The following is a 21,231-nucleotide window of genomic DNA, read 5'->3' as shown; positions in this document are numbered from 1 at the left end:
CCTGCATCAAAGGTCAGGACAAAATCGCATTTTAATAAGAGTGAGTGAAAAGTCATTTCGAGACTAAAAGATCCCTCATTTCACATATCCATGACACTCATGTGTTCAAATTGGAGTATTATTTTGAAATGGAAATTAGGAATGCGAGATCAATAGAAATTATCACGCATGAACCTCACTTGAGTTAATGCATGTTTTGTCAATAACCACAAATGCATGTTACCTCTCTCATGATTAGGCTTTATAGGAGACATATCCCCAAGGAGTAGAGATGTCACCAGGTAAGTGCACCTCTACCCATACTCTAAATACTTGTCATTGTACAGGTATTCTCTCAAGTGCACCCATACTCGACTTGGTCGAGCTATCCCCCAAAGATTTTTCTCCAAGATTAAGTCTGATTAAGGCGACCGAAGAAATGTTCGGATCCTGATCAAATGATTTATTCTACAATGCTAGGCACCGAAGAAAGATTCGTGTCCTACCCAAGCAAAACCTCATTTTCAGCTGACCATGGAAAGGTACGAGTCCTGGAAAGTGATTTCCGATTTAGGTGACCATAGAGTAGTATGGGTCCTAGATAAGGTTTGTTGCTCTAACAAGTGACCATAAAAATGTAAGGGTCATGGAAAAGCTATTTCTCATTCGGGCGACCGTAGAAGGTACGGGTCTGAAAAGAGATTTCCCGTTTAGGTGATCGTAGAAAATAATAAAGCAAAGTATCCCGGTTCTTGTCTTGTTTGCTCATTTTTGGTTGCTTTTGGGTAGGTATGCATATAATTTTGTTTGTCAGATCACTCTTATAGTTGTTCATTAAGCATGAAAGGCAACTGTTATTCAGGACTAATTGATCATCCCATTCCAGATTTTTGGATGAGAAATATGGGGAATGTGGAAAGACCATCAGCAGTGGAGGATGTATGATGCATGGAGTCTTCTGTTTCCTTCCTCTCTAACCTCTCTTTGGATGAGAAATATGAGGAGTGGAAAGACTATCAAGTGGTGTTCACAGTCATCTCTCCTCCCTCAAACAGTTATATTTTCTATGTTGCTCGAAGTTTGGGTACTTGCCAGAGGATGGCTTCCTCCCTCCCTCCCTCAACGTATTCCACATAATTCAATGTGAGATTTTGAAGGATGGATCCTCTTTGCGGGCAACTACTGGCACCTCATCCAAGAAATCCCACTCATTGTGATTAATCTAGTTCGGATCCAACAGGAAGATTTCTCTCCACTGTCTTAAAGTTTTGCTCTTCAGGTAATGATTCGGACTTCTTTCTTTCACACTTGTCATTTAGCTACTGCTGCTCCAGGATTCATTTTCATTCTACTTCCTCAACTCAATGCTAAAATGTTCATGTTTTTCCATGGACCTGCTTCACATAAATTTCCACAAACCAGCTGCTGAATGTCCAACGTTGACATTTGGGTTCCCCTGTTTTGTTTACTGAGGAAGTACACGAGGAAATGGTTATAATGCTAACGTGGTACAGCCAATGACAATTCCTCGAATAAATAAAACCTACATGGACTTGCTCATGGTGCTGGAATTATGATGCATCAAATGTGCCTGTCTATATTGATTATATATCTAGAATTTTGTGTGATGGCCAAAAATTGCTTATCTCTACACTTGGATGACACATAAAGAATTTGCAAATGGAAATGCACCATGCATTGCATGAGAATTATGAAAAATTTCGCTCTCATATCGATATCGTTCTGCAATTTCAGCATTTGCTGTATTTTCTCTTCAAATATCTGTTTCTTATGCCCTAACTCACTGACCCGAATTCTCTTGACTGTGCTTGTCTTGCAGAATATCCCACTGTCATCTGTCTGGCAAAATCTCTTGGGTTGATCAAATGCATATACTGTTGAGGTAGGCAACTCATGTACTTATGTTCATCTTTTGCAACCTGACAAAAGATAAAAAAAGCTATTAATTTTGGTAGGTGCATCGATATGCTTTAATTTTTTTTTCTTTTTGTGACAAGGTCTAAATAAGATTAATCTTTATCATGATGTTGATTATCAAGGTCTATATTCAAAGTCAAATTAAGAAGCTTTATTACTTTGAATAACAGCTATTGTAAAGATGCAAAAATGGGATCTAAAACGGGTTCTCAACTTGGCAAATATGACAACTAAATTTCAATGAACCTGCAGATTATAATCTATTTAAATCTGACTTTCTCATTAAAGTTCACAATTCATCTTTCTTCTATTTAAATCTTATACCATCTCAGAGAACATTTTAATTTTCTTTGTTGTAAAGGAAAGGTGGGGAGGAGTAATCAGGGAGACTATACTTTGTTGCTTTGTTGAGTAATCCTAAAAGTCTCACGTCTGCCACGAAGTATTGTGATTTAAAATTGCAAGAAGGTCGTCATTCAATACCACTCGCAACCCAGTTATCTTGGGTAGGCAAGTCTCATCATTATCCTACTAAGCTGCCAGAGCTCCAGTTAATCTTCACAAAACCTATTTCAGGTTACTCTACAGACCCTGCCTTTCGTCCACCCAATCATGACAGTGATTTATGTAGTGGCAGTTCCAGGATCAAGTGATTTATGTTTAATGTTTACTGCATTTCGAGCGTTCCAGATATACCAACAGGCGTAGGCTATCATTCTTAAGAGTTATCAGCTCGTACCAAGTTATTCAATCTCCTGACCTCACATTTGTAAAATATCAGCCCGTACGAATAAGTCTCTATCACCAGTGATTAGTGGTCTCCCATACTTGTTTGTTAACATAATCATAATAGTTTTCCAGCAATCAATATATATATATCGGCAGGGTACCCCAGTACACTTTTTGTTGCAGTCAATTAGGTGTGTGTATAATTTTGTTCTGATCACTCTTGTAGTTGTTCACTGTGCATGAAAGACAATTTTTATTCAGGACTAATTGCTCGTCCTGTTTCAGACTTTTGGATGAGAAATGTGAGGACTGTGGAAAGACTGTCAATGGTGGAGGATGTAAGAAGCATGGACCATTTTGTTTCCCTTGTCTCTAATTTCTCCTTGGATGAGAAACATGAGGAACATGGAAAAATTAACAAGTGGTCTACCTCTCCTCTCTCAAATAGCTATCTTTGGTAGGTTTTATTGGTACTTGCCAGAGGATGGCTTCACTCCCTACTCCAAGTATTCGGCATAATGCAATGTGAAATTCTGAAAGATCGATGCTCAAAACTCAATAGTGGTGATTGTTGGCACCCCATCCAAGAAATCCCACTCGTTGTAATTGATTGAGTTCGGATTCAATAAGAAGATTTCTCTACAATGTCTAATTTTTATTCTTCAGGTAATGCTTTGGACTTCTTTCTTCTTCCGCACTTGTCATTTAGCTACTGCTTCTGCTCCAGGATCCATTTCTGTTACAAATCCTCAACTTAATGCTAAAAAGTTCACGTTTTTCCATGCACAAGCTTCACATAATTTACCACAAAGCAGCTAGACATTTGGGTTGCTCTGTTTTGTTTGATGGAATGGTTATAATGCTAATGGAGGTACAGCTAGTCCACCATTTTTTCATACGAGTGACTATTCCTCAAAACAAATAATACTCATATGGACTTGCTCACAGTTCTAGAATTGTGATGCGTGGATGTGCCTATCTGGATTCATGATATATCTTGAACTTTGTTTGGTGCCCAAATACGGCTCATCTTTCCACTTATGGAAATGCACTATGCTTCGTGTGAGAATCATGAAGAATTGTTGCTTATACCAATATTTTTCTGCCTTTCAGCATTTGTTGTATTTTCTCTTCTAAATATCTTTTTTTTTTTAATGCCCTAACTCAGTGACCTGAATCCTCTCAACTGTGCTTGTTTTGCATAATATCTCGCTGTCTTCTTTATTTGGCAAACTCTCTCAGAAGGATCAAATGCAAACACTGTTCAGGTAGGTAAATGATGTGCTTATGTTCATCTTTGATATAACATTGTGAGAAGACCGTTATCCACTACTACTCACAACCATTTATATATGGTAGGCAAGTTTTGTTACTCTGACCCTACCAAGCTGCCAGAGCTCCCATCACGGATAAGACAAGATTCATGCGCCATCATCGCTAGGGAGTTATCCTTGTGTCCTCGCGTTCCTGAAATATCAGCTTGTGCCAATAGGCCACAATCACTGGTGATCAGCGATCCCCCATAGTTTTGCATTAACATTATCATTAGGGTCATTCAGGAAAAACAAAATCATCAAAACAATCACATTTTTTAGGCTTACAATGGGAAGTACCCTGGTATGTCTTGTAGATTTTTGGTTGAAGTTGGGTGAGTATGTGTATAATGTGTCTAATTACTCTTGTAATTGTTTATTTCACACGACAAAGTAATTTTTACTGTGGGCTACTTGATTTTCTCATCCCATGATTTCTTTCTGTTCCCATTTTCATCTCACACGCCATATATTAATCTTTTAGTTGAACTTGAAGAGTACGATATAGTGATTGTGATTCTATTGAGATAATTATATTGACGATTGCGAGCGACGAAAGTTACGATTGTGATCGACGAAAGTTGGGGCATTAAAGAAATGTCTAGGGCCTTAGTGAGGTGAACTCCGATTAACATAAAAAAAAAATTGTTCCTTTTGTTTTTTTATCCGTTTCACTTTTTATTTGCATAAAAAGCAATTTTTTCTCAACAATTTATAAGAATTTAAGACATCTTCAAAACACCTATCTTCATCTGGTCAACCCGAGTTAGATGCCTTTATACGAAGTGTTACGAATCTTCTTGTTTTTTGTTTACAATATATGTTAATACTTCACATGATTGAGTTGAACAAGGAATGTTTCAAGAATACCTAAATATTTGTCGTTGATGAATTAGATTTATTGATTTTTTGAATAGCATCGTGTGATATACTAATTTATAGATGTAAATCAATGATATAATCATGTATATAAGTCGGGATATAATTTGTTAAGGTTAAAATAACTTTTGAAAAATTTCCCTTGTCAAAAAAAGAAAATAAAATAAAAGGCTTTTCCGAAACTTCAAAAATTGTGGATGCCAAAAGATAATGTCAAGTCAACTTTCATTATCCATAGTATGATATTGTTTTTCTTCTCTTCTCCAAAATATTGATATAGGCATAAGAGGATGGATTTCTTTTCTCTTCTCCAAAAATATTGATATAGGCCAAAATGGATTTCTTTTCTCTTCGCCAAAAATATTGATATAGCACAAGAGGGATCCATCGTAGTCGATGATTCTTAATATTTAAAGTAGACTCCAAATAAGAAAAAGCTAGTAATATGACATTTCGCACGTAGAGCGTGATATTGATACCTCAGAATTTATATATTTCCCTTAATAGAATGCCTAGTTTAATACCAAAGAGAAGCAAAAAAAAAAAAAAAAAAACAAAAAGAATTCCTAGTTAGTTCCTCGAAACAAGCCCCTTCTTCAAATTCTATAGTGTGAAATAAAATTTAATAAAAAAGGAAGATTTTATACATATATTTTTGAAAGGTTTCAGGTGCTCAAATGCTAAATGCGGATTCAACTTGAATTTAACAATTGCAATAGTATTAAGCCCTAACACCATGCTGCAAAGGCATTGAATGGACCATCGTTGGCATGTTGGGCCTAGAAAGATAGATAGCCCCAACTCTTGGGCCTTGATCCAAAATGGATCCAATTGTACTGGACTTGATGTACAATTCGGGTAATAAGGTAAAGAATGTTGTTCGGCTGGGACAACACTCACTAATTGTAGAACTTTTGAATGGGCGAGCCTAGACGGACTAAGTCGGATGTCAACCATCAAAATTCTTACCCATTCCGCCCTAAGATTTTGGAAATTATTATACTTTCTTCTTATAAATAACAGCATAGGGGCGAGCTAGTGCCCATGAAGAAAGTTGCTTGCCCCTGACTCGCTCAAGTCGTGCATTCGGCAAACAATAAAACAATGTCGAGCGAGTCTTGGTAGCTCAGAGCTCTAAGAGAAGAGTCATGGCCCTAGGCTTGCCCAATTGTTTTCCCTTATTTGGGCTAGGTTGAGCTAAGCTCGATGAACGATTCTTTTTTTGCTCTCGAGCCTACTCAGATGAACAAGTATGTTTTGCATTCGAATATAGTGCGGGCTATTCGAAATATCTAGTTTCGTCTTAAGAAAAAATGATAGATAATATACTTGATATCAACGTGGGCTCACATGAGCTCGAAATTTATGGTCTAATTACGTGCGAAAACACACAATCAGGTATGGAGAACAATGAGTTATTACAATGGCTCTCTTTAGATTTAGTTAATGACAGGCTTCGTAATCTTTATAACTCCCTCTCCTTCCATATTCTAGCGTGATAACGATGAGTCATCATCATCACCTAACAACAATTTATGGGACCATACGGTGAGTCGACCAAAAGACAACTTCTGTCGAAGGATTCAGTGCAAAACAAAAGCCGCAGGAAGATGGTGGAAGAAGAATTTTTAGCGAGGGAGAGCACTGAGTTCGGCAGAGCTCCAGCTCAGTTTCTGACGTCTCTCGGCCTTTGCTCCCACGACAACGGCTCCTTCTACTCGGCTCCTCGCCGTTCGATCGCTTACCAGAGGAGATGCCGCATTGATGTTACATTTGATGTCCTGGACCTAGGTTGTTGCTGATGGTAATGACTGATGCGAATCGCTGCTTGAAGATGGCGTATATTAGTTCTTTAACGGGGAGGCGTTTTAACTGTTCGACAGAATGCCTGACTCAGTCATAGATAGTTAATTCCTATTGCATTCTGCTTACCAACGTTTTGATGTCCCATTGAAGTTGCACTGCTCGTCTCTTACTGCATTTCTCGTATAAAGTTGATAGAAATGCGATTATGTGTGCTTTTAGTATGTCAAATGTGGGTCACGTGCGTTTGATGTTCGCTGTTCATGCGTGCATTTGCTGTGTTAACTGACGTTGAAGATGTACATGGTATTACTCCTCCATGCTGCTGGACGTGAGAAGTTCTGGTACGGATGACCTACGTATGACTTTATATACATAGTCCTTGAGGTGCATAAATATGCATAGTGAGATGGGCATGTGTGGATATTGATGGCTCATCAAATTGTCATCGTTTCCAGCTTAAATATAATAAGGGTGTTTGCTGGCTGCTTTTGTTCACATGGGGGTTGTGAGGATTTCAATATCATTTTGGTAGTGTTCTAGTTGTGTGAACATATAGAGAGATGCCGCATTGATGTTACATTTGTTTTCCATCAAATTGGGGCAATTCAAGGCTTGAAACATATAAAAAATGATGGTATTACATGTTGCCCTGATTTGAGTCAAGTAAAGCCATTAGTTGTCTGGTGTTACTTGTGCGTAATTGGACTTCCTCGGTATGTGTATCCATGTAAGAAAGTGACGTCTTTGATTCATTATGATTTCATATTGGATTGTCACATTGTGATGCTTGAAGCGTGCTTAAGTTGTCCTAGTAGCTTGCTGTCCGTATGTATTTGTGCAGTGAATTATAAACTTGCATTTGTGGCTGGTGGGGTCTTCGTTCGGTTGAAGTGGTTATTGGCGCTTTCTGTTGGGCCAATGTGGGTGCCGCTTTTCTCATATAGGACGATAGTGCATGGATGAAAGTTGCTTTCTTTGAGGTAAAGAAGTTGAGTATATTGAGCTAAATCTTCACTGCAATATGTTGACTTCTTCTCAGCTTGCCCATCATGCTTTGAGATTGTAAAATATCAGCCCTCGTTTTATTGGTGGTGTAGTTGGTTGTTCATCCTTTAAAGATTAAAAAATTAAAAATAAATGCTAAGAACTTACTAGTTTCAAATAGGTAGTCAAGCCTTTAAGAATAGGTTTATTCACTGGTGGATGAGGTGGACTTCACATGGAACCCAACTTTTGACAATGCAAGTGAGAAATCGTGAATCCTAGAATTCATTCTTTATGTTGTGAATTCCCCTTTAGATCAAGTTACACCAGTCATTAGGTAATTAAAGGTAATTGGATGTGATGGTTGATCTGGCTAGTTTCGTTGGCTGCGATAGTGGCAATAGCATTGGAATGAGTTGCCTTGGCAATGGTGCTGAGGCCAACGGCAGCAGTGGCTGTGGAAATGGTAGTGCTCTCTCTTGCCCCATTCCTTCATTTTTTTTTTCTTTTTCAGGTTTTTGCTTTTTTTTTCTTTTTAGCTTTTTTTTTTTGCTTTTATTAAGCTTATATTTGATAAGATACATGAAAATCTAGACATAATTCTAATAGACAAGTACGATAGAGATAAATGAATGAATAATTAAAATATAATTAAACATGAAAAAAGTTAGACGAACATTATTGTTGATTTTGTGCAAGAGAACAACAATCAATGCTGATTATTAAATAATATTTCATTAAAATAGGAAAAAAATGTGAAAAGTGAAGTAGCCAAGCCAATTTGCATTCTTGAAAGTCTTGGTCTTCCTGAATTTATGTTATATGTGGCAATGACAGTGCTAAAAATTCACAGTGAGATGAGTGGCAATGATCTACTGAAGGGTGCTGAGGCAGTAGTTAATGATCGGGAGCCGCTTAATAGGGGAACGCTAGTCCTTTTGAACACGATTTTCCTATTCATGAGTTTTATGCGTAGACCATAATTTCCAGTAGATCATACTGTTAGATGGTTATTTGTGACTCCTTTGCTATTGCCAGAGTAAAACAAAGCAACTTGCTTAATGGATTGGTTGGTGTGCTTGGTGTGCTTGGCCCTTTTTCTTGTTTAGCTCAAAGCACGTGCTTTTGTTTTCCTTATTGAACAGAGAAAGTTAGCCTTCTCGGATGACATGTAGTTGTATAACGAAAAGTCTTGGTCTTCCTCAGTTTATGATTTATGTACATGAACAAACATATGATTGTGGAAACTCCAAATATCTGAGGATATTCTCCAAACATTACGAGACAAGCACTTGTGGACGAAATGTATTTTTTATCAATTCCTCTAACCACTAATGTGCATCCTTGAAAGTCTTGGTCTTCCTTGCCTTTATAGTTTTCTCTCTCCCTTATCTCTTTATCACTTAGATTCACCATCACCCATTCCTGTCCCCCTGCTCAACAGTGTTCTCCTCCTGCTCATTTGAACCTAGCGGTCTTGCTTGCTGGATTGCTGTCATTGATCTCATCCCGTTCACCGGTTTGCTCAGGGAAGTCTACTCGGAAAAGGTAAGAGACATCTATCTTCTTGCTCTGTTTTTCCCTCAAACTGATGCAGACGCAACTTTGCTACCTAAAGCATCTGGTGGGCGTTTATTACCCGAGAGCAACCACCTATTCTTTCTTAAATCTTTCTATTAGTGGAGGCAAAGAAGAGGCAACAGCAGCAACAGAAGTTTGGTTCTTAAACCGATTTCATTCCTATCTATGATCCTGATTAAAGTTGATGTCAAATACTTGATGTCGAGTTTAATAACAAAAAACTATTACTTCAATTTTTGTTAGATAGTAATATTAGGACATTAAGATCAATTTTTAATCTCTCCATCATTGATCTCTTTACTAAACACGCACTGACGTGGAATAATTTTGCTAAGTACAAGTTTGGGATTTTACATGAAACAATCATATATCAGTTTGGAATTTTAGTCCATATTGGGGAAACAGCAATAAATATTGTAAGAGGATAGCTTCATTCCTCTTAGAAGAGATTCCCGGGAAATTCACGTTTGCTACGGTTCTGCGGTGCCAAAAAAATAAATAATTTTTGTTGTGTCTTTTCACATGTTCACTCTTATGGTAGATTTACCATCAACGGAAGGGGGTAAGGTGAATTAATAAGGTGTTTGTGATTTAGTATTCTTTTAAAGTGTGCCAGTGTAATCAATTGAGTTAAGTCAATTCGATTGCAAATTAAACTTCACGTGAAGTAATTTCTGCCAAAGCCCCAAGGGTGTTGCATGTGGATGACTTGTTTTCATCGTGCAAAAACCATTGATAGTTCAATGCTGGAAAACTTATTCGTGTATTTTCTTTCAAGATAGAGAAAAATGTGAAGGTGTTCATGATAAAAAAAATTAAATTTTGAATTATGGAAATCAAAATTGTGCTTTGTTAGAAAAAGACCATGCAAAGACTTAGTGTTTTGTTAGAGAAGAAGGTATTTCTACGTCGGAATAGTTTCTGAGTTGTTCATCTTTTATAATGCGCATTAATTTGGTATTAAACAGATTTCACATATTTTTCAACCCCAAAAAGCCCAACTTGTCATTTTATATTGTACGCTCCTAAAAGTAAGTAACTTTCTTATATTTGTTGACTCCCCCTTTTAAGTTCTAATTCATGCTAAAGAATCTTTAGTCGGTCATTTTTAATTTTAATTTTTGAAGGCGTCAAAAAAGTTATGATATAAAATTAATTGGTGGGGCTGTGAAGCCAAGAACACATCACTCCATGGATTTAATCTCTCTCTCTCTCTCTCTCTCTCTCTCTCTCTCTCTCTATATATATATATATTTTCCCTTTGAGCCCGAGAGAGAGGGGACCAACAATGCATGTAATCGGCGAATTAAGGGTTTAGTACATGTTTTAGAAATAATTCATTAAAAAAAAGTGTGAATGAAAAGTAAATGTTTATGATCGTGCATTCCTGCTACCAGAATGTAAAAGATATGATAGAAAGAAGGGAGAGGGAAAAAAATACAAAGTCACCACCTGAAAGAAGTGAAATGCTCAGACCAAAAAAAAAGTCATATTGTTAAACAGATTAATATGGCTCAATCTCCTTGTGAATTTTACATTATGATGTTATCAAATTACGGAAAACTCGTCATTTTTTTTCTTAATTGTAGACCAATAGAAGACAAAAATAAAAGAGGGACATTTTCTTTCATCCAAGGTAAATAGGAAATACATTGTTGAAAGCAACCTTCTTGTTTGTTCGATCTTTTCATACTTGTCGGAATCATCAGATCACCATTGCTTGTGATGGAGTGCACGTTATGTCTGGGTGAACTTCACGCCTTTATGAACGATTCAGAATACAGAATGTTTAAAGAACGCTTCTAGAGAGAATGCCTTCTTGCTGCACAAAAAGATGTAGATAAACAGACGAAAGGCTGGATGGAGAGCACATGCTCTCCGAACGATTCTGCTCATTGATCGCATATTCTGGATATGTGATCAATGTATGCTTTAAGTGGCAGTTACAGTGTTAAAACCTCGTAGCAAGAGTGCTGAGGTAATAGTTGATAATCGGAATCGCTTGATAAGAGAATCATGGTCCTCTGAACACAAATTTTCTGTTCATCAGTCTGATACATAAAGTATAATTTTCAGTAGATTATATAATGTTAGCTGGTGATTTTTTCACTCCTTCACTATTTGCAAAGCGAACTAAACCAACTTGGTTAATGGATTAGTGATGTGCCTGACCCTTTTTTTCTTGTTTAGGCATGTGCTTTATTTTCCTTATTGAACAGACAAAATTAGCTGCCTTTGATCTCTTCACATGGTCATTCACGTTGAAGGAGGAATCAGTAATCTTATCATATCTTAAACATATGCAAATTTTCAGCACTGTAATTGTCACGTAAAAGCCTATTCACCAATAAAGCAGAAAAAAAGGACAATGAATCATAAAGATTCTAACAATATATGAATGCGAGAAAAGCCAACACATCAGTTGTAATCAATGAATTTTTTTATGAAAAGACGTGTGCGCTCTAAGTTGGTCATGAGTAGAAAAATCACATTTTATCCTCTATTTGGATAACCACAAGAAAAGTTTCGATCTAAAGAAAAAGGGAGAACAATCGACAAAACAAGCACTCTTGGGCAAAAAACTATGTATTTTGATTTGTCTAACCTTTTGTATGTGTCTCTTAAAAGTCTTGGTCTGTTTTTTTATTCTCTTTGGTCAGTGAACGTCTTGGTCTTCCTATAATTCATAGTTTTCGCTCTCCACTAGCTCATTTTAACTTTGCTTCATCATAACACCTTTGTTGTTCTCTATAGTGACCGATTCACCCATGGCCATTGGAGAGATCATTTTGGGTTCCTTCTTGGCTTCCCTCTTTCAAGTCTTGTTTGAAAAGTTGGCTTCTCTCCCTTTGGGCTCTACACAACAAGAAGGAATCAGCATTGCCCCGCTCAAGGGGTGGGAGGAAAAGCTGACAATGATCAATGCAATGCTGGCTGATGCAGAGGACAAGCAACTCGAAGGTGATCATCAAGTGAAGCTATGGTTGGATGATGTTGGGGACTTGGCCTATGACATGGAAGACTTGCTCGATGAGTTTGCCATCAAAACTGCTCAAGTTAAGATGGAGGTAGAATCCAGCACAAGCAAAGGTCGAATGAAATGGAAGTTCTCTTGCTTTGGCCGAAATAAACCCTCCAGATGGAATCCGAACCCATTCTCACTCGTGTCTAAAACCATGGTCCAAGAGATCAATGGCAGGTTGGAAGCGATCGTCAACAGGAAGGCTCATTTAGGCTTGGAAGTGATCGTCGACAGGAAGGCTTGTTTAGGCTTAGAAGCGAATGTTGTGAATAGATCCAATTGCATCAATAAAAGGGTTCCCACTAGTTCTCTACCGGAGCGTCGGTTTTTTGGCAGGGAGGAGGAAGAAAGGGAGATACTCAAACTATTGATCCATGAGGTCAAAAATGACACACTAAGCATAGTCCCCATAGTTGGGATGGGCGGTGTTGGAAAGACGGCCTTGGCTCAGCAGCTATATAATAATGCCGAAGTGAATAGCTATTTCGAGAAGAGAGCATGGGTTTGTGTCTCGGATGTTTTTGATGTCCTTGACATAACAAAGACTATTTTGCAATCGATCACCGGATTGTCCAACGAGGGTAAAGATCTTAATGAGCTTCAAGTTAAGTTGAAGGATAGTCTATCTAGTAAGAAGTTTCTTGTGGTTTTAGATGATATATGGAATGAGAAGCATAAAGAATGGGATGCTCTCTCAAAGCCATTTGAAGCGGGGGCTAAGGGAAGCAAGATCATCATCACGACTCGCAGCTGTGAAGTTGCTTCCATAACAAAAGCTTCACCATATCCTTTAAGGGAATTGTCCTTTGATAATTGTGTAAGCTTATTGGCCTTTCATGCTCTTGGAGCAACAAATTGTGAGAGACACCTCGCCTTTGAAATAATAGGCAAGAAAATAGCTAAAAGATGTCAAGGTTTACCTTTGGCAGCGAAATTGTTCGGCAGTGTCCTATGTACTAAGAAAACTCGTGAGGAATGGCAAGATACCTTAAATAACAAAATATTGAATCTTCCGATGGCAAAGAATGATGAGGTTCTTCCAGTTTTAAGATTGAGCTATGTCCATCTTCCTTCCCATTTGAAGAGGTGTTTTGCTTATTGTGCGATATTTCCTAAGGATTACGAAATTGAGAGGGATGAGTTGGTACTCTTATGGATAGCGGAGGGATTGTTAGATGGACAAAAAACAAATGAGAACATCTTGAAATTGGGACTGAATCACTTTGATGAGTTAGTATCCAGGTCAATTCTTCAACAGTCAAGTATCAACGCATCTAAGTTTTCAATGCATGATCTTTTGAATGATCTAGCAAAGTCAATTGCAAGAAGGACTTGCTTTAGCTCGGGGGGCTCTCAGGTGGCAAGATATGAACATGATGTACCATCTCTTGAAAAAACTCGTTATGCATCATTCATCTCATCGTGGCATGTTGAATCAAAATGCCTAAAACCATATCAAGGAATGAAGGCACTAAGAAGTTTAATTCTAGTGCGTGATGGATCTAGTGAGGGCTCTTTCTCTATTTCCAACATGGCACTGCATGACTTGCTAACAAACTTGGAGTACTTGAGAGTATTCTTGTTATGTCATTGTGATATCGTAGAGGTACCGGATTGTATTGGTGATTTAAAACATCTTCGATATCTCAATTTCTCGTACACTTGTATCGAGAGGCTACCTGAGTCAATCGTTGGCCTGTGCAAATTACAAGCTCTGATCTTAAGAGGTTGTGAAAGTCTTTTGAAGTTGCCTCAAGGTATCACAAAGTTAGTTAGCTTACAGTTTCTTGATATTAGAGATACAGTGAGTCTAAAGGAGATGCCGTTGGGTATCGGTAATTTAAAGAATCTTATTATCTTGTCCAAATTTGTGGTAGGACAAGAGAAAGGGTCGCAGTTGAAAGAGTTAAAGAACTTGCCACATCTTGAAGGAGAATTATTCATATCAGAATTGCAAAAGGTGGAAAAAGTTATAGATGCAGCTGATGCTAATTTGCTTCGAAAGCTAGACCTTGCCAACTTATCCCTGCACTGGGATAAACATGTGGGAAATCGCCATAATCATGAGCTTGAAGCACAAGTGCTTGACTTTCTGCAACCTCACACTAATCTTGAAAATCTCACTATTTTGAACTATGGTGGTGCAAGATTTCCATCATGGTTAGATTGTACATATTCCAAAATAGTGTCTTTATGCTTGTGGGACTGTCCTAATGTTGTGTTGCTGCCTATGATTGGACAACTACCTTCACTTAAGGAATTATCTCTTAAAGGTCTATATGCAATAGGAAGGTTAGGCTTTGAATTCTATGGAGGCGAGATGCCTTTTTCATCATTAACAACTTTGAAGTTCGAAGAGATGTCGACATGGAGGGATTGGTCTCCTTATGTCGAGGGCCTAGAAGGAAAAGTTTCACTCTCTTGTCTTCTGCATCTTGTTGTCCGAGGCTGTCTTTTGTTGGTTGGGACATTACCTGATCGACTTGATCATCTCATAAAGCTTGAAATTCATTCATGTCCGCTTTTGGAAAACTCAACCAATGTTTGCCTTCCATCTCTCCGTGAGTTGTTCCTTGAGGATTGTAACAAGGAGATCTTGAAGAGCTTGGTCAACCTAACTTCTTTGACCATTCTTACAATTAAGAATCTTGCAAAGCTTGTTTGCTTTGATCATGGGTTTATGAGCCACTTGATCAAGCTAAAGGAGCTTCATATAGAAGGGTGTGACCAGTTAAAATACTCGCGGCAAGATGGAAATGAAATGCTAAATCTCACTTGTCTCCAGGAATTAACCATCGTAAGTTGTCCTCAGTTCACATCATTCGTGCCAAGAGAAAGAGAAATAGAGCTACCGTGCAACCTTGAAAAGATGGAATTGAGTAATTGCACCAGTTTAGAAAAGCTTCCAAGCAAGATGTACACACTCAGTTATTTATCTATTAGAGAGTGTCCAAAACTCATAAGACCAACCATTTGTTCATATGACCCCAACAGCAACAACCCGATTCCTCAACTTCAATCTTCATGTACAAGTAAATGTGATTCTCTGACATCTTTTCCCTTAGCCAAAGGTAGACTTGCTACTCTGAAGGAATTTTCTATTAAATGCTGCAAGGGAGTGAAGTCGTTGGAAGAGATGATCGTAGAATCGCTCGAATCTATGATAATTGGCGATTGTGAGAATCTAAGAAGCCTACCGCAATGCCTTCACACGTTCTCCCATCTCACTTACTTGTATATAAGGGACTGTCCAGCACTGGAGATAGAGGACCATCCTGCCCTTCCCCTCACCCTATCGGTTCTCATGCTTAAGAGATGTTCGAAGATAAAATCTATTGCTAGCCTTAGTAATCTCACTATTTTTGAAATAAGTTAGTGTCCAGCATTGGAGATAGAGAATTTCCCTCCCCTTCCCATCACCTTGTCTTCTCTTACACTTGATGATTGTCCGAAGATAAAGTCTCTGCCAAATCGGTGGCGTCATCTTACATCCCTCAGTTACCTATGGATTGCACATTGCCAAAATATCGAATGCTTGCCCAAAGGAGGTTTGCCTCCCAATTTAAGGACCCTCGTTATTTATGAGTGCGAGAATTTGGAGCCAGAGCCAGTGAGAGAATGGGGCTTTCACCGGCTCACGTCCCTCACGTTTCTAGATATTGACGGAAGAATCATGGGAGGGGAGGGAGAGAAGGTGCGGTTTCCTTCGGGGGACGAGGACGAGGAGGATGCGTGGCGTCTTCTCTATCCTTCTTCTCTAACACATCTTCATATAAGAAATATGAGGAACGTGGAAAGATTATCACGCGGTCTTCGGAACCATCTCTCCTCTCTCCAAGAGTTAAACATTTGTGATTGCCCGAAGTTGAGGGACTTGCCAGAGGATGGCCTCCCTCCCTCCCTCCATTATTTGTGGATAACACGATGCGAGAATCTGAAAGATCGATGCTCAAAACACACCGGCGACTATTGGCCCCTCATCCAAGAGAATCCTCTCATCTTCATTGATGGCTCTCGGATCTAATAAATTGATTCGTCCTGCTACGGTCAGGTTTTCTAGCGTTCGGGTAAGCTTATGGTTTCGAAGGCATCGATTTCCCATTCTGCTTCCTCAACTCGATGCTCAATACAAATCGATACTTTCCCATGTAGATGTTTCACGTAACTTTATGGAAGTCCAAGAAATCCCTAACATACGCATTGATTGGGTTCAGATTCAATGAAGTGAGATCGATCCGCTTTCGCTTTCATTTGCCAAATGCCACGATTCATCCTTCAATGTGCAGTCAATTTTCTTGCAGTTAGGGTAAGTTTTTCGGTCTTGAATGCATCAATTTCGCTTCTGTTATGCAATTCGACGCTTTATGCGAATTAATTTTTTCCCATGGAGAAGTGTCGAATAGAATTTCCAGAAACTACTGTATCGTGAAATACAACTAAAATTCAGGGCTGAAAGAATGATATTTAGTTGCTTGAATCCCATCAAGAGCTTCCTTTAGTCTCCAACTGCACTACTTGCAAAAGTTGATGATATTCTTGTATGCCACTGCAGCATCCATCTCATCTACTGCGTTGGGCCTGCTTTTCTCTTCAGTCACTGCAATGCACTTTCGAACAGCAAGTGATTTAGCCTCCTCTGCAGGCATGCATCTCCTCTGTTTCATTTCCGGCCTCAATCCCAACAAAGGCATGTTATGTAAGACCCATCTTAGTTAATCTTCACAAAACCTAGCTCAGGTTTACTCCAGGCACCGTGCCTTTCATCCACCCGATCATGACTCTGCTTCCATTTTTATTGGAACACACTTCAAAAGAGCTTTTTTGACCTGTGCAAGTGATAGTTTTTAGTATCTGGTGATTTAAGGGTAAAAGTTACTATATTTTGAGCTTTCCAGATATACCAACAGGTCTAGGCAATCATTCCTAGGAGTTATTAAGCATACAAATGAGTCGCCATCACTAGTGATTGGTGGTCTCCCATATTTGTGAGTTAACAAATCACAAGAATTTTTCAATGAAAAAAACAAATAGAAAATCATCAAGAGGGTGTCCCACTTCATTTTTCATTGCTGTGAATTGGGTATGCATATAATTTTGTTCTGAGCACTCTACGCATGAAAGGTAATTTTTATTCAGGACTAATTGCTTTGTCTTGTTTCAGATTTTTGGCTGAGAAATATGAGGGATGTGGAAAGACTATCAACTGTGGACGATGTAACAAGCGTGGAGTATTCTGTTTCCTTCGTCTCTACATCTCTTTGGATGAGAACTATGAGGAATGTGGAAAGATTATCAAGTGATCTTCACAGCTATCTCTCCATTCTCGAATGGCTACATTTTATGGGTACTGGAACTTGCCAGAGGATGGCTTCTTTCCCTCCTCCAAGTATTCAGCACAATGCAATTTCAAATTCTGAAAGATTGATGCTCAAAACTCAGTGGTGACTATTGGCACCTCATCCAAGATATCCAGCTCATCGTAGCTGATTGAGTTTGGGTAATATAAGAAGATATCTCTCCAATGTCTAATTTTTGTCCTTCAGGTAATGATTCAGACTTCCTTTCTTTCTTGCACACTCGTCATTTAGCTACTGTTGCTGCTGCAGGATCCATGTCTATTCTGAAATTGTCAACTCAATACTAAAAAGTTCATGTTATTCAATGGACGAGCTTCACCTAAATTTCCACAAACCAGATACCGAAGGTCCAACATTGACATTTAGGTTGCTCTGTTTTGTTTAACAAGGAAGTACGCAATGAAATGGTTAAAATGCTTGCATCGTACAGCGAGTCAACCATTGTTTTATACAAGTGACTATTCCTCAAAACAAATAATACTTGCATGGATTTGCTCACAGTGCTGGAATTATGATGCGTGGATGTGCCTGTTTTATGTTATATTTTGAACTTTTTTCATTCCCAAAACTTGTTTATCTTTCCACTCATGCAACTGCACTATGCTTTGCGTGAGAATCATGAAGAATTGTTGCTTTTATATTGATATTTTTCTGCAATTTCAGCGTTTGTTGTATTTTCTCTTCCAAATATCTTCTTTTTTATGCTCTAGCTCAGTGACCTGAATTATCTCTACTGTGCTTGTTGGGCAAACCATCCCACTGTCATCTTTGCTTGGCAAAATCTCTCGGTAGGATCAAATGCAAACACTGTCAAGTTAGGCAACTAATGTGCTTACGTTTATCTTTTGCAACTTTACAAAAAAAAAAAAAAAAAAAAACAAAAAACAAAAAACAAAAACAAAAGGCTATTTATTTTGGTAGGCGTACTGATATGCTCTAAACTGTTTTTTTTTAGTGACATGCTCCAAAAGATTAATCCATATCATGATGTCAATTTTCGAGTTTTATATTCATGGTCAAATGGAGAAGCTTTTTTTACTTATAACAACAGCAGCTACTGTAAAGATGCAAAAAAATAGGATTTAAAACAGGTGTTTTCAAGTTGGTGAACATGACAACAAAATTTGATTGAGCCCTGCAGTATAAGCCATTTAAATCTGAGTTCCTTGTTAAAGTTCATCATTCATCTTTCTCCTATTCAACTTCCCACACCATCTCAGAGCACATTTTCTTTTTCTTTGTTGTTGGGAAAAGGCAGAAAGGAGCAATAAGGAAGACTATGATTTGTCCAAATTCTAGGATATTTCTATGCAAGATTCTGAAAGATCAATGCTCAAAACTTGCTGGCAACTATTGGCCCCTCATCCAGGAGATCCCTCCCTTCTACATTGATGGTGTTCAAATCAAATGAATTGAAATTGATCACACCCGAGCCATGACAAATGATTTATCTCCATTGACTACTTTTCCTTCTTCAGGTAATTCTTATAACTTCTTCCATTCTTTTGCTTCCATTTGCTATCTGCCACAATTCGTTGTTCCACCTAAAGTCAGCTTTCTAGGGCTGGGGTCAATATTTTGGGTTTGAAGGTATCAATTTCTATTCTGTTCTTCAGTTTGATGCTTAATACGGATTGATTTTTTCCCGTGGAGATGTTTCTCATAGAATTTCCAAAAACCAGCCACGAAGGTCGAGACTGACATTTGGGTGTGTCGTTTGTGTCCTTGATGGGGTCTTTTCTTTTTAGGCCAGCAACTCACGGTTGAAATAAGCCAAATGTGATAAGAAGGATGGGGGATATAGATGTAGGTCCCAGTTTTGGCAAAGCTACCTAATGGGCACAAGCATTTGGTTTTCGTGAAATACAACTAAAATTTGGGGCTGCAAAATGATCTTTAGCTTCTTGAATCCCATCGAGCACGTCCTTTAGTCTTTAATTGCACTTTGTTTGGGAAAATTGATAATATCCTTGTATACCACAGCTGCATTCAGCTCCACTACTACCTTGATTCAGCTTTTTCTTTAGCTACTGCAATGCTCTTTCAAACAGCAAGTAATTCAGCCTCCTTTGCAGATCTAGCTTGCACTACCACACCTCTGCAGGCAATCATCTTCCCTGTTTCATTTCTGGCCATAATCCCAATGACAGCATGTTTAGTTCCTCCAACATAAGAGCCATCACAGTTAATCTTCACAAAACCTAGCTCAGGTTTACTCTACACACCTTGCCTTTCGTCCACCCAATCATGACCCAGCTCTCCTACATTTTTACAACAAACACAGTTTGACAGTTTCAGGATCAAGTGATTTATGGTCAAAGATTACTGCATTTCTAGCATTCCAGATATACCAACTGGTGTAGGCAATCATTCTTAAGCATTATCAGCCTGTACCAAGTCATTCGAATCTCCTAGCCTCACATTTGTAGAATATCAACCCATACCATTAAGTCACCATCGCTAGTGATTAGCAGTCTCCCATACTTGTTAGTTAACATAGCCATAAGGGTTTTTTAGCAAAAGGAAAAACCATTCAAAAGGGTCACTGATTCCTGACAATAATAAAGCAAAGTATCCCGGTTCTTGTCTTGTTTGCTCATTTTTGGTTGCTTTTTGGTGGGTATGCATATGATTTTGTTTGTCGGATCACTCTTATAGTTGTTCATTAAGCATGAAAGGCAACTGTTATTCAGGACTAATTGATCATCCCGTTCCAGGTTTTTGGATGAGAAATATGGGGAATGTGGAAAGACCATCAACGGTGGATGATGTATGATGCATGGAGTCTTCTGTTTCCTTCCTCTCTAACCTCTCTTTGGATGAGAAATATGAGGAGTGGAAAGACTATCAAGTGGTGTTCATGGTCATCTCTCCTCCCTCAAACAGTTATAAATTGTATGTTGCTCGAAGTTTGGGTACTTGCCAGAGGATGGCTTCCCTCCCTCCCTCAACGTATTCCACATAATTCAATGTGAGATTTTGAAGGATGGATCCTCTTTTGCGGGCAACTACCAGCGCCTCATCCAAGAAATCCCACTCATTGTGATTAATCTAGTTCGGATCCAACAGGAATATTTCTCTCCACTGTCTTAAGTTTTGCTCTTCAGGTAATGATTCGGACTTCTTTCTTTCACACTTGTCATTTAGCTACTGCTACTCCAGGATCCATTTTCATTATGCTTCCTCAACTCAATGCTAAAATGTTAATTTTTTTCCATGGACGTGCTTCACATAAATGTCCACAAACCAGCTGCTGAATGTCCAACGTTGACATTTTGGTTGCCCTGTTTTGTTTACCGAGGAAGTACACAATGAAATGGTTATAATGCTAATGTGGTACAGCCAATGACAATTCCTCGAACAAATAATACCTCCATGGACTTGCTCATGGTGCTGGAATTATGATGCGTGAAATGTGCCTGTCTATATTGATTATATATCTAGAATTTTGTGTGATGGCCAAAAATTGCTTATCTCTGCACTTGGATGACACATAAAGAATTTGCAAATGGAAATGAACAATGCATTGCGTGAGAATTATGAAAAATTGTCACTCTCATATCGAAATTGTTCTGCAATTTCAGCATTTGCTATATTTTCTCTTCCAAATATTGGTTTCTTATGCCCTAGCTCACGGCCCAAA

At 38.4% G+C, this 21,231-nt stretch overlaps 1 protein-coding gene across 6 annotated transcripts; it reads left to right on the top strand.

Moving 5' to 3' along the window:
* Window positions 1-6,611: 6,611 nt before the first annotated feature.
* LOC104429684 (putative disease resistance protein At3g14460) lies at window positions 6,612-21,204 on the top strand. 6 transcript variants are annotated; one of them, XM_039299105.1, is made up of 7 exons: window positions 8,979-9,176; window positions 11,964-16,298; window positions 16,446-16,537; window positions 16,784-16,927; window positions 17,393-17,774; window positions 18,843-19,066; window positions 20,306-21,204. In XM_039299105.1, the coding sequence occupies exon 2, from the start codon at window positions 11,978-11,980 to the stop codon at window positions 15,605-15,607; it is 3,630 nt and encodes a 1,209-aa protein (XP_039155039.1). In that variant the 5' UTR covers window positions 8,979-9,176; window positions 11,964-11,977; the 3' UTR covers window positions 15,608-16,298; window positions 16,446-16,537; window positions 16,784-16,927; window positions 17,393-17,774; window positions 18,843-19,066; window positions 20,306-21,204. The 6 variants fall into 6 exon arrangements, 5 of the variants coding, with proteins under 5 accessions (XP_039155039.1, XP_039155040.1, XP_018722361.2 ...); XM_039299106.1 differs by lacking the exon at window positions 16,784-16,927; XM_018866816.2 differs by having other exon boundaries at window positions 11,964-16,537.
* Window positions 21,205-21,231: the final 27 nt, after the last annotated feature.

The sequence above is a fragment of the Eucalyptus grandis genome, chromosome 8 (assembly GCF_016545825.1).
Source record: "Eucalyptus grandis isolate ANBG69807.140 chromosome 8, ASM1654582v1, whole genome shotgun sequence".
Classification (NCBI taxonomy): domain Eukaryota; kingdom Viridiplantae; phylum Streptophyta; class Magnoliopsida; order Myrtales; family Myrtaceae; genus Eucalyptus; species Eucalyptus grandis.
Note: the sequence above shows the minus strand (reverse complement) of the source record. Positions and strands in the feature narration are given on the sequence as shown.

Coding starts and splice junctions, on each gene's coding strand:
- LOC104429684 (XM_039299106.1), top strand. CDS start 11,978: ATGGCCATTGGAGAGATCATTTTGGGTTCCTTCTTGGCTTCCCTCTTT.